Source organism: Cavia porcellus, unplaced genomic scaffold, assembly GCF_034190915.1.
Source record: "Cavia porcellus strain 051 isolate PalLab524CR breed Dunkin Hartley unplaced genomic scaffold, mCavPor4.1 scaffold_5, whole genome shotgun sequence".
In the NCBI taxonomy this organism is placed as follows: domain Eukaryota; kingdom Metazoa; phylum Chordata; class Mammalia; order Rodentia; family Caviidae; genus Cavia; species Cavia porcellus.
This window is the reverse complement of record NW_026947488.1, coordinates 30,681,984-30,695,114: the sequence shown is the minus strand read 5'-3', so window position 1 is coordinate 30,695,114 and position 13,131 is coordinate 30,681,984. Positions and strand designations below refer to the sequence as shown.

The 13,131-nt window shown below is 51.9% G+C and overlaps 1 protein-coding gene across 1 annotated transcript in view; it reads left to right on the top strand.

Annotated features, from left to right (window-relative positions):
- The first annotated feature begins 972 nt into the window (after positions 1-972).
- The window catches only part of LOC100714243 (angiopoietin-4), a 32,845-nt gene continuing 20,686 nt past the window's right edge, over positions 973-13,131 (top strand). The window contains exon 1 of the mRNA XM_023560116.2: positions 973-1,179. Coding sequence (XP_023415884.1) covers positions 973-1,179 — 207 coding nt within the window. The remainder of the gene's footprint in view (positions 1,180-13,131) is intronic.

Below are 13,131 nucleotides of genomic sequence, written 5' to 3'. Positions count from 1 at the left end.
TGGCAGAGTCTGGCCATCATACAACTGTAACTGCAAATTTCCACACCTTGGCCCATCATCCCAGTCCAGCCTCAGACAACCTACCCCAGGGCATGACAATTTCTCATCATTTTCACAGCAATCCGGTCAGAGCCATACCAGTTTACATAGCACCCCCAGGTCCTGGAGGAGAAGTGCAAATAGGAGCTGGCTCCCCACGGTGCACCCACTTCTCTGAGTCTCCAGAAACTCATGGCTGAACTTCCCTTCCACAGCCTCACTCTGCCCTCCCTTCCCCTCTCTGTGCTCTCCAAGAGTCACTTGCCCTTGTCTATGGCCCAGGCTAACAAGGAACCCAAGGGGAAGGTGCAGAGGCTGAGAAGGGGGAGCTTAGGGACTGAAACTTGAGAACCCAGCCTTGTGGGGCAGGGCTGGGAGGAGATAGAAAGGCAGAGCCAGAAGGCAGCACAGAAGCCCTGAGTTCGAAGCTGTGGGGACTGCAAGTGTGCTATGTGCCTGGCTCCACATGTTTGCCTTTTACTGCTCTGGGACACCTAGGCCCCAGCGTGACTATCTCTGGCCTCAGAGGTAGGACGAGCAAAGTAGGTTCTGTGACTCCTTGGGGTCAAGAGGAAGAGGAAGGAAGGACCAGAGCAGAGGTGAGGAGTAGCCTGGAGGGAGCAGAGGCCAGGAAGCCCTAGAGCAGTGGGCCTTGCTGTATAAACAGCCACGGACAGTGCTAGCCATACAGGAGTCTGAAGCTGCAGGACCTCTGGGGACCTGTGCCATCGGGGACACAGACCACGCTGGTGTCCCAGGCACAAGGCTGGCTAGTGGGAAAAGACAGCCTGTGAGCGCTCTGAGTGGATTCTTCAACCCATCACACGTCTCTGGATGCTCTCCCGACCAGCCATGCTGCTGGGCAGCCTCCTCTTCCTGATAGCCACCATGACTGCAGCCCAAAGGAGGGGACAGCAGGCAATGAGGGGAAGGATGCAGTATCAGATCAAGAATGGCCTGTGCAGCTACACCTTCTGGGTATCGGGACTTCCATCCTGCAACCCCAACTCTACCACCTTGGGGGCCTCCAACCACACCCAGAATAACCAGCCACTCCTGGTACACATGAGGCTGTTGTTCGACCATCAGATGGAGAAGATGGAGAACGCACTGAGGAACAACATGCAGAGGATGGAGAAGGTATGGCAGGGCTGGGGAGGAGGGGCAGTTCAGGGCTGTCATCATCAGCAGGTGTAGTGTGCAGCAAAGAAGTCTTGCTGGGCACACAGGGATGAGAAATTTACGGTGCAGAAATTGGGATGTGAAGCCCGAGAGGGGCACGGGTGGATCCGATGAGAAAAGACAAGAGTGGGCAGCAGGGGAGCAGGAAGCAGCTCCTCACAGCCATGTGTTCAGGCTGAACACAGACCAGGCCTGTCCTTGGTGAGCAGACAGCAGGGAGAGAACAGTTTGTCCCTTCTGGAGGAGGGGGAGAGACAGGCCATGAAGAGATGTCTGCTGTGTCAGATGGTGACCCAAAGGGAAGGAGACAGAGGGCAGGGTGTGGCCAGGCTGTCTGAGCTCAGATCTGACAGGATATCACAGAGGATGTCACAGAGGACAGAGCACAGAGGTGGCCTCTGATCCCAGAGGATAAGTGAAGTAAGCATCTGTAGGCATGGTCTCACTGAGGCACAGTGCCAGGATTACAAAGATGAAATGTGATCCCCTCCCTGGGGACAATGAGGTATCATTTTGACTAGAGCAAAGGAAGAGGAGCCAGGACTAAATCCAAGAAGTGAGGGAAGAACCAGCCATGAAGACCCCATGGGCCCCATAAGAAGATTCTGGCTCCTACCCTGAGTGTCACAGGAGCCACAACACAGTTTTGAGGTGCAGTTGTACTGCTGCTTTGGATTTAACCACATGAAGTGTAGGAGATAGTTGGATTCTAGGAGCCCAGGAAGAGGCTTTGTGGCCACTTCAGCCACCAGCCATGGGCCCTAAGCAGTTTGGGGCTAGAGAGGGCAGAAGAGTTGATTTTATAGGGAGTGAATCATTTTTGCTGAGAATCAGATGCAGAAAGGCAGAGAATAGCAGCTGAGTTTCACAGCAATGTGGGTCAAGGCCAGGACCGCTAAAGGACCTCCTGTCATTGTCTCTGTCCTTCAGCCAACGCTGAGCACTGCTCTGTGCCCCAGTGAGGCAGGGTGGAAGGAAGTGCACTTGGCTCTGGAGCAGTGTGGGTGGAGCAATGGCCAGTGGAGTCCAGGGTGCAGCTGGCTGGAACCCCTAAGTAGCAGCTGCCAAGGGAAAAGAACGTGGTGCCGGGTGGAGCTAACTAGAGATGAGTGTGTTCCCTATGGGAGGTAGGACACTCTTGCCCCTGTGGTTTCGGGGTTCTTTAAATCTCATGTCCATTTGGTGGAAAAAAATCTGCTCCCCAATATGCACATGTTTACCAATCTTATACACAGGACCCACATTCGTACGATGAATCACATGGGGTGACACATAGAAGTAGAACTGTAGGAAGATGATGTAGGAAGCCATGTAAATAGAAGTTCTGGCGGCCCCACTTCCGTTTTCCTAAGCATTGTCTTGTGCATTTACCCATCCCCAGAGCAGAGAGGCTATGCAGGATCCAACCACAAGTTTGCCCACACACCGTGCACACGTGCATACTGACCCCTGTCCTTGCTCCTGCCTGGCTTCCTCACACCTTCCCACCATTGCTCAACCGTGCTGCCTCCCTCCATCCTCCCCCTGATTCCCACTTCCGTCCTCCTGGAGAGTGTACTTGGCCTCCCAGCAGATGGGTCTCCAGGTAGGTCACTTTCCTCAGTGACCTGAGACATGGCAAGGCTCACTTCCTCTTCCTGCCTTATCTTCACATGTGCTTGCCTGTTCCATCCTCAAAGATTTCCAGGTTACATGACACTTGGGGGGTACTGTGCAGGCAACCATGCACCTTCCAGGCCCTATACCTTCTTTGGGCTTCTAAGGAAGGCGTCCCTACTTCTGTGGTAGCCACTCCTCACTCCCAGACTCCGAAGCTATATTTTATATCCCCTCAGCCCTCTGCAGCCACCACCCTGCCCCAGTCTCCAGGACTTCTCCCTGCAGGCCTTTCACCTGTGCATCTCATCACACCCCAGGGTCTCCCAGGTAGAAAAGAAGGAAGAGAAGGGAGGAATAGTGGGACAGGAGTCTCTTCCCAGCTCAGAGACATCCTCGGGCTCGGCCCCTTTTTCCCCACTGCCATTTACACCTTGTGTGGCCACTCCAGCTCTCAAATCCAATAGCCCCAGCTTAGGCTTCACCTTCCCTGATTATTAGCAAATTTAACGTTGGTGACCAACACCAGCCTCCCGGGAACTGTCTGCCTCCGCTGCCCTGTGGACACCACACACCTACTCTGTCTCTTTTCCCTCCCTCTTTGGCTTCCATCAGGACCAGCTGCCTGTGTCTCCTGCCTGCCTCCTCCCTAGACTCTGTCATCTGTTCTCCACCCAGACAATAGAGGGCTCCCCATAAACCTAAGTGAGACATTGTGCCCCTAGTGTTGCAACTCATCAGAATAAGAGCGGAATCCTTCATCCATGGAATGCCCTATCCTAAACACCCATGCACCTTTCCCCCAACCCCAGGCCTTCGATCACACATCATGGCCCCCAAGGGACCCTTCCTTACTGCCAAAGTTATACTGACGTGTCACCCCGATCCCTTCGCTGCTGCTGATTTCCTAACACAGGTCACTATGTGACGGTCTCAAAAGCATTTAGCCTTAGATGTGGGTTTTGGGTTCCTAGAAAGTAGGGACCAAGTCTGATTTGCTCATTCTGGGTCCCCAGTTCCTCAAACAGCACTATCATAGAGCCAGTGCAGGAGAAATCTCTGTTAAGTGAATGAATACATGAACACTCTTCTAGTCTCAGTCCATCCATCTCAGTCTGATCTGCAATGATACCAATTGCCAATGGGTGGGATCCTAAACCCCAAACTCCCAGACCTAAACCGCCAGAATCATCCTCCCAAGGTCCATGGGGCCCCAAGTGCACAGCTGCTACACCCCTCCAAGTATACCCCCCCCTTTAGGGCTTCCTGATTGCCTAAGGTGCTGGAATCTTCTCTGCCACCTCCTCACCCCAGGCAGCAGGTCCCCTACCTTGTGACCTTGGCTGCTTCTGTCTCCCTTGGTGCTGCCCTGGGACACAGCCATCTGTGCTTTCTGTCCCAAGTCTCTTCTCTCCATCTCTGGGTTCCCTGAGTGCCTGGATGTTGGGAACCTGTGGCTGTTCCCAGTTGGGAACTGTTGGCTGAACCAATAGATGGATTTCACCTGACAGTCTTCTGGGTCAAAAGTTCCCTCATCCCAGGTGCAGTGTCCTCTCTAGGTGACCCCAACCTACCCTGGCAGTCCTGGTCAGAGGACTCATCATGTGGGCCATGGAAGGGCTAAAGATGTGGAAGTCTAGCCAACCCAAGTTCATATCTGGTCCTGGCACTCACCTGTTACACAGCCGAGGATGAACCAGTCTCAGTTACCCTGTCTGCAATATGGAGAACACAACAGTATGCAGAGGATGGCTGGGGACACGCCATTCTCAGCCTGCTGCCGGGCTACATGCATCCTAAGGACACACATGTCCCTCCAAGACAGGAGTGAGGGGCTCAGTTCCACATAGTCCCCACTTGAACCCCTGTAACTCTGAGCTCAAAGTTTAGTCATCACTGGTCACACAGTCCAAGTCTCACAGGCTTCCTTGGGGCTTAGAATGTGACCTATCTGTATCTGTGTCCTCAGCAGGTCCCCTCCCGCCAGTTTCTGGTGGGGTCCAGACAGGCATTTGCTGCACCATTTCTTAGAAAAGGGTCACTTGGTTTAGTGCCCTCTGCCACAAGTCACCCACAGGCCTGAGCACACCTGGCCACCACTCTCCCTGGGTCTGTCACCAGTTTTGGCAGTAGAGCCTGGAAAGTGAAAGCCAAGCCAGCCCTGTGGCCCAGTGTGAGCATTCGAGCCCCAGTTTCGACCCTGCCTAGCAAATTGTTTCACCTCTCTGAATCATAGTTTGCTTTACAAAATGATGTGACACCAGTACCTACCTGTCTAAGGATTTAACCAGACAATGCCTGGAAAGTGCTTGGCTAGGATTGGGATTCTCCCTGCCTTTAATAGAGGTGGCTGGGATGGCCCTCTGGTTCTTCTCCTGGACAAGCTACAGAACCTCTGCAACTCAAAGCCACCTTCCTGGGGTCTGCTGTAGTTGCCTAAAAGGAGAGAAATAAGTTTTAGAACATTGCCTAACACCTTCTTTACCATTGTCACTGAACTCTCAACAAGACTTTTGCATCTGGAGAGGTAGGGGGAGACTTTCTGTTGTGAGGGCTGAGAAACCAGTGCTCGGCCCATGCTCCTGACTCCCCTCCTGTTCCTCCAGTGTCCAGATGAGGAAAGCAAGGCAGGGACAAGTGAATTGCCAGAGTCGTGCAGGAGGGATGACTAACCTGGACCTCAGTCCGACGGAGATTCCTTCCCCACTCTGGAAGGAGTCAAAGAAACAGCAACACAACAGCTGGGGACAGTGGAGTGCTGCTTTCTGCCTAAAATTTCCACATCCCTGGTACACTGCATGCTGTCCATGCTTGACAAAAGTGCGGCAGGAAGCCCCTCCTTGCCCTGCTGCCTGTCCCCCTCTGCCTTCCTCTCTTCTTCTTCACCTCCTTTCTCCTCCTGCCCAGTGACTCACAGAGCGGACTTCAGGGGTGGGCTCTACATCAGCTCTGAGCCCCAGATCACCCCCTCATCTGGATGAACAGCGCTGAGCCAGGAATGCTGAGCCAGGCTGGGCAGCCCAGTGGTCAGACACAGAGCCTCCAGGGTGCACTGTGGATGTTGGGACACAGAGCCAGTCTTCACTCAGTGCCTCCCTGAGAGGCAGAGGGTAGGGACACCTTCAGCCCCCTGATGGGGGTGAGAGCCAGGACAGGTAAAGCACCTGTCCACAGTATGTTGCCAAGGTCTTACAGCCAGAAAGTGCCACCTTCCTTTACCTTCTCTCTGTTGTCCCTGCTATAAACCCTTGCTATGGACAAGAGAAAGGAAAAATGGGGCCGGCAGTAGCCCCAGACTGGGCCCACACCCTCTGGCAGAGTTTTCCTGTTCACTCCGTGTCTCCGCTCTGGCTGGCTGTCTCTCTAGTCTCTCCCTGTCTGTTCCTTATTTCCTCCCCTAAGTCCCATGGCCACACCTCATATCTCTACCTCCATTGCTGTCCACACTGGAAACCCAGGACCCAGAAGCCCCATGGCTGGTGGCCCTCACACACAGCTAAGCAGCTGGCTTGGGATCTCTCTCTTCTCTACCCAAGCCAGGCCAGGAGAGTCAAGGGCTGGGCAGGGGCCTTGACCCTGGCACTGCCCCAGCATCTGCAGTTAGCTCCAGGTCCCTGATGTCAAACCTCAGAACAGGTCAGCCCCTCAGCCCAGCCATCTACAGGCCTTGCCTGAATGAACTGGGGTCAAATGAACATCCAGTTAAGGGTGTGGTGTGCGATCCAGGACAGGAGAGCTTCCTAAACTGGCTGGGACTCGAAGGCGTCCCAGCCTCCCCAGGCTGCCCATTAATTCCGGCATTTTCAGCCTTTGGTTATCCAAACTAGAGGAGAATTCAAGTTGCTGAACAGTACCTTGGAGTTTGTTTTCTAACCCTGCTGCTGAGATCTCTCTCATCAGTTGAGCACTGGGGTGGGGGTGGAGCCAGTGGCCTCTGCTTCTTGGAGGAACTGGATTATTTTCCAAGAAGGGCCCTGGAGATGGCTGGCCCAGATGTGCTTGTCCTGGGGAGGACCAGCTTGGTGCCTGGTGAGACTGAGGAGCCTCTGTGGTGGCAGTCCCTGGCTCTGTCCCCCAGAGGGATGGGTTTATTTATTTGCTCAGTGGCTGGATCAGGACATCCTGTGGAGCAGGGCCATGTGTTTCTGGCTCTGTCCTTCCTGGCCCAAGAACTGAGGCCAACTGGGATGAATACATACCAACGCCCCTTCTCCTCCTCACAGAAATGCAAACAGGTAGCCCAGATCCCCAAGCTCATCTTCAGCCAGACTACGGGGTCCTTTGCTTAACCTCAGAGTTAGCTGAGATACCTGTGGGGTCCAGGGCAGACCGAGCTAGAGTGAGGGTGTCAGTCTCGGGAGACAGCTGACCACTTGTGGGACCCTAGGGAATTTACCTGCCCCGATTGGCTTCTCTGTGAAGTGGAACTCAAGCGCTGCCTGCCTCCAACAGTGAGTGCAGGACAAACACAAGAGAGACGCAGGCGGGCATTTAGTGAGCACTCGGCGTGTGCCACGCACTGCCTGTGTATTTCGTGCAGATGATTGGGTTGACTTCTCACAGGGACCCTATGAGTGAGACTGTTTGTCCAAGAACAGATTGGGAAACTGAGGCACCAGAGGTTAGGTGAGTTGCTCAAAATCACATAGCCAGGAAGGGTGAGGTCAGACTCAATCTCAGGCCACCTAATGCCAGAACCCGTGATCTCAGTCATTTGGCCAGGTTCCCAGCCCGAAATAAGACACAGCCATTGTGGGGTGGGTCGCTGATGCCCAGGAGGCCCTGGAAGCACAGGGAGATCTTCACCTCCATAATGCCTCCCAGGAGCCTTAGCTAAAGGTTAGGATTCTGCCAGAGGACAGGCAGGTGGCACCTCTGTCAGCAGATGACCCTTGAAAGCTGGAGTCCCCAGAGCTTCAGCAGCTTTGGTCTTCCATGTTAAATCCTCTCCACATGCAGTCCCACCAGGACCCTGATCCAGCTTGAATCTGGCTCCACTGCTTGCTGTGTCTTCTCAGACAGCTGGTCTGCCATTCTGGGCCTCGGTTTTCTTCTCAGTGAGATAGGGACAGTAGTGGATGTGAAGGTTATGGTGGAGATCAAATAAGTCCATCAGTTGATGGAGCCATCTGCCTGGCTCAGAGTCAGAGCTCAGGTAGCTTCAAGAGCACAAAGGGTTCAGGTCAGAACAGGTTGCCCGGGAGTCCAGGGTTCCCCAGTTTCTGTCTTACACAAGAATCTTTTATGCTCCCCTGGGCTTCAGTTTAGTTTCCACCTCTCCAAAACAGGGAGATTATGATAACAGAGACCCCAGATAAAGATAAAACAAGTAAAAGCCTGCAAATATCTGAGGGTGTCTGAGAGTGAGAGGTGCCTATGAAGCTGAAAGTGAAGCCACCTTCCCATGGGCAGGAGAGCAGGGCTCCAGAACCCGAGGCCAGCAGAGCCAGGGTACCCCTACTCCTGACCCTCTCCAACATCCATGGGTCTACATACACAGGTGACTGGGAGTGGAGCTAAAGAAAGAAGAGAGCTACAGAGGGAAACCTCAGGAAGAAGGTCTGCAGAGCCCAGGGGGAGCCCACAGGGCAGCTTGGTCTTGTCCCTGCTCCAACCCAAAGAACCAAACTCTAGCGCCCATTCCACTGCTTGCCAACAGCCTAGCTGCTTTGTTTAGTCTTTTACTTAATTTTCAGCATGTGAAAATGGGGAAATATGGGAGTGTAGGAAGAGTCAGATGACAATTGCTTGCCACCCCAGCATCCCATCAATTTCCTTGCCTTCTGCTTGAGCACTTAAGTTTCTTACTGAAATGTTTCAGATGCATGAAAATATAGAAAGAAAAACCAAATAACATGTCTTATTCCCACAACCCAGCTAAAAAACCAAAGCCATCAATCCTCTAGCCCCTCTCTGCTCCCTTCTCCCAGCAGAAAGCACTGCTCTGAACTTAGGATTCCTAACCTCTCATCCTCCCTAGGTAAGGGGTGATATTGTTTCCTACAGGCAGGATGTCACACTTGCATCTTTCTACAGTTAGCTCTGTCCACTCAGGCTTGGATCTGTAAGACCCACAGCTCTGCTAATGTTTGCAAAATGGGCCTGTGCTTTCCCACTTCCCAAATGGGAGGGGTGATATGTGCAGGCCTGGGTTTGCTATGAGGCCACAGGAGGAGGCCGGGGATGTGTCTGGTGCTGCTTCTGTTGACAGGGCAGTGTGACAGCCACCATTGCTCCTTCTGTCTTCTAGGGTGTGTCTTCTTGTGTGCATACACCTGAGGCTGTCCCTGAGCCAGGCCATGGGTACTAGTGACTCATTAAAACTACTGATACTTTAAAACATGAAACCTGTTCTGATCCCCATGTGTGGTGTGAAAACAGAGGGCCAAGAAGTGAGAGAAGTGGGAGTGAACCCAGTGACTGACTCCAGACTACATACTCATAACCATTATGAAGAAGGCCCCTTTGTGCCCATGTTACAGATGGGGATCGGCTGGGGCAGAGAGGGGTGTGGCCCATTTACTGCAGCAGGGCCAGATCTCAGACACCCAGACACACTGGCTGCTCCCAGGAAGAGCTGCCGTCTCTGGACAGTTATTTATCCTCTCTGGGATTCTCTATAAAATGAGTTGGCAACAGCTCCTTGCTCAGTGAGTAGAAACAGGGACTTATACAGAAGGATCAGAACAGTGTCCTGAATGTAGGCATTTACCAAATACACAGGAGGCATTTGCCAAAGTGGAAAGATAGTCCTGTTCCCTGGAGAGACAGACTCACAGGGGCAGGGAGAGACCTCAGAGGGCTTCATTTCCTCCCAATGGAACTTCCAGTTTCTGTGATGTGGGATTCAATAAGGAGGACTCAACACTGGACCCTACGTGGACAAAACCCTTGAGATATCAAGGTTCCTGAGACACAAACAACCACAGGAGACCAGTGCTGAGGAGGAACCCTCCCTACCTTATGGGGACCTCCACAGCCTGATGACAGAATGGGCCTGGTGCCCCTCCCCCAAGCCATTCCCCATTGTCCATCTCTCCTTCCCATGGATGTGAAGCAGAAGGCAGGACAGTCACAGGTATTTAACAAGTCCTCATAAGCACCTACTAGCACAAGTACTGTGCAAGGCCCTAGAGCAAACTAGACTGGAACCCCAGTGCTTTGGAGTATGAATTCTAAGGTGTCTCCTTTATTCCTCCCAGAGCCTCAGTTTCCCACAGGGCCACTGAGGCTCATTCACACATGAAAGGAAATGGCCACGCCATGACAGGAGCAGGTCCCCCTACCCCCCAGCACAGTGGCTCAGGCCAGATCAGACTCAGCTCAGCAACTACAAGTTGCATGACATTGTTGGGGAGCAGAAGCTTCAAATGAGTCCTTAGAAGCTCAACTCTCCTTGAGACCCTACAAGTCCTTGGTTCTGGTCAGGCTTCCTGCCCCCTCACTCTGCCTGCTTTAAGCCCAGACCCAGAAAAGCAACAGAATATCTCTCAAGGAGAAAAACACAAGAGGAAGACCGGGCCTGGCTACTCAGAGAAGGCAAGACAAAGAACCTGGAATTTTTGAAGTCCAGGGTCAGAGCGTGACCAGGGCCCAGCTGAATGAGAGGAGTGCTGGAGCCGACCAGAGAGGAGTGTAGTCATAGGCTGCAGATTCATGACAACAAGCTGGCCCCATGGTCAATATGAGGCAACTGAGACACACTGAATGGAGACTTGACTTGCCAACCTGTGGAACTAAGGCACCAGGAACCAAAGAGTGCAGCCACTGAAAACTGTAAAAGCCATATATTCATTATGTGCTATAGCAAACAAGGGTCAGGGATTCTAGAGCAGCTTGACCAGGCGGCTCTGCCATGGGTGACATGTGTATGTGTGGTGTGGTGTATGTGTACCCGGAGCCAGTGGTGGCTGCACTGAACTGCAGGTGGGACTAAGGGACAGTGCATGTACAGTTGGAAGCTGGCACAAGTGGAGATCTTGTTCCCCTCTGGGACTTGGTGACTGACTTGTCCGAGAGCAAGTGATCAGAGAGGGAGAGGGCAAGGCCAGAAGCCAAAATAGACACTGTCTAGTGGTAGAAGTCATGCTCCAATATCTCTTCTGTACCCCATCCTGTCCCAGTGACAGAGAGGATGGCACAAGGGCATAAGTTCCAGGTGAGGGATAACTGGGGCCATAGTCATCTGCCCCAGGTAGCCTGTTCTCCCAGTTAAACGTATGGTCGTAGCAGGAGTCATGGTGCATGTCAGTAATCCCAGCATTCTGACAGGCTGCGGCAGAAGGTTCAAAAGTTCAAGCTTAGTCTGGGTAATTTAGCAATACTCCATCTCAAGAAAAAAAGAAAAAAGAAAAGACTCAGATTGAGGATGTAGCTCAGCATGAAGGCCCTGCAGTCAGTCAGTCCTCAATACTTAAAAAAAAATAAGAAATGAAAGAAAGAAATAGAGAGAGACAGAAGAAAGAAAGAGTATGGTCTTTGGAGCCCAGTTGCCTGCATTTTAAAAATTAGAATCTACAATGCATATTAATTACACAAAGTAGTGCAATTTGCTGTGACATTTTTATACACACGTACATGTCACTCATGTCTATCCAGCCTTCTTCTACCCGCTCCTCTCCACACTCTCCACCTCAATGACCCGTTTAACTCCAGCCTCTGCAATACACAAGCTGTTCAACTCATCTTCTCAACACCTTCTTTTCCTCATATGTAAATTGTGGAAAACAAAACAGCAAAAGATAAAATGGTTCCTGATAACCATGCCTGGAACAGGTAGTTCAGATCTCCCTAGGGGAGCCTTTTCCCACCTTGAACACTGCCCCCTCCACACACACACATCCAAATATTTTTTGAATAGTTACATGAGCACTTAGAGTCTTGTTTCCTTCTAGAACTTTCCTCCTCCAGCCACCCCATGCTGACTTCTCCCTCACCACCTGCTCCTTCTGCCTCAACCCCAGGGACACCTTCCCTGCCTCCAGCCTCTGAGTCTGTGTCCTCCTCTTCTCCTTCTCTGACTGTAGCTGGCTATCCCTTCTCTGACTCTCCAGTCCCTTCCCATCTCTTTCCATGGCTGAGCCCACAGGCCCAACCTTATATCCAGCTACCTAATACCTATTCTGTGGAAATCCAGTGCCCCTTATAAAGCTGACCCATGTGTTCCTTTGACAAACATGGACAGAGCCTGTCCTCCATGCCTAGCACCTTTGGGCACCTAGGGCACAACCCTACATAATGTGCCCATGAGAAGGCAGGGGAAGCACTGGGTGTTAGGTGTTATGGGGCTTTTTATTTATTAAAGTATAATTCACATGTAGTAAAATTCACCCTTTCCACTTACAGTTCTATGAGTTTGCACAAACATACAGTCCTGCTACCACCCCAGGCACAGTATAGGACACTGCCTACATTGCCATAAACTTCCCTTTCTTACAGTCAGTCCTCACCTTAGATCTCAGCCCCAGATAATCACAGATTCTGATTTCCCAGAAAATCACAGAAAAAGGAATCCTACAAGCTGTAGCCTTCTGAATCTGGCTTATTCCACTCAGTATTGTGTAGCCAAGGTTCATCACGGTGCTGCCTGCATGAATGGTGCCTTCCTATTCATTTCTCAGTCATGCCCACTGGATACCTGGGCCATACTTGTTTATTGATTCACCAAAGTCTATTCTGTATAAATAATGCAGGATAAAACCAGGCTCCAGGAGAGCTCGTTGGCTGTGGAAGTTGTTCATGCACAGATTGAAATCTGTTGTTCCTCTGAAAATCCTTTCTCTTTCCCAACCACGATCTATCTGTCCAAGTTCTCTTCCTTCTTTTTTAGGACTTTTTCAAATGCCCTCTCTCCAACAAAAATAAGGTTTACTATGCTATGCCACAGATTTGTGATGTGAGGTTCAGAGACACAGAGTACTCTACAAGAGCCAGAGCTAGAGTGTAGCAGAGGCAGAACTGGAATCCAGGGCCAAGAACATGATAGCCAAGGGCTCCCAAGCTCAAACTCTTTGCTGGAGGGGAGGTGAGAAGATGTAACCTATTCTCTGTGTCAGTCCTCAGATTTCCCAGCCTGAGGGTGACAGAGAAGGGGTTTTCCAATCCTGATGTTGGGCGAGGTCCTAGAAGACACAGGTCCGCTCCTGGTCCATTTCTCTATTGGAAACCTTCCTACATCCTTCTCCTGGTGTCTGAGCCCTAGGCCATATCCATCCCCCACTCTCCAGGCCAGTATGGACCTCTAGAGATCCAGCCCAGCTCAACTGGATCCATATGGCCCAAATTATTCATCCCAAGGCCTCAGCTGGTGGGTGG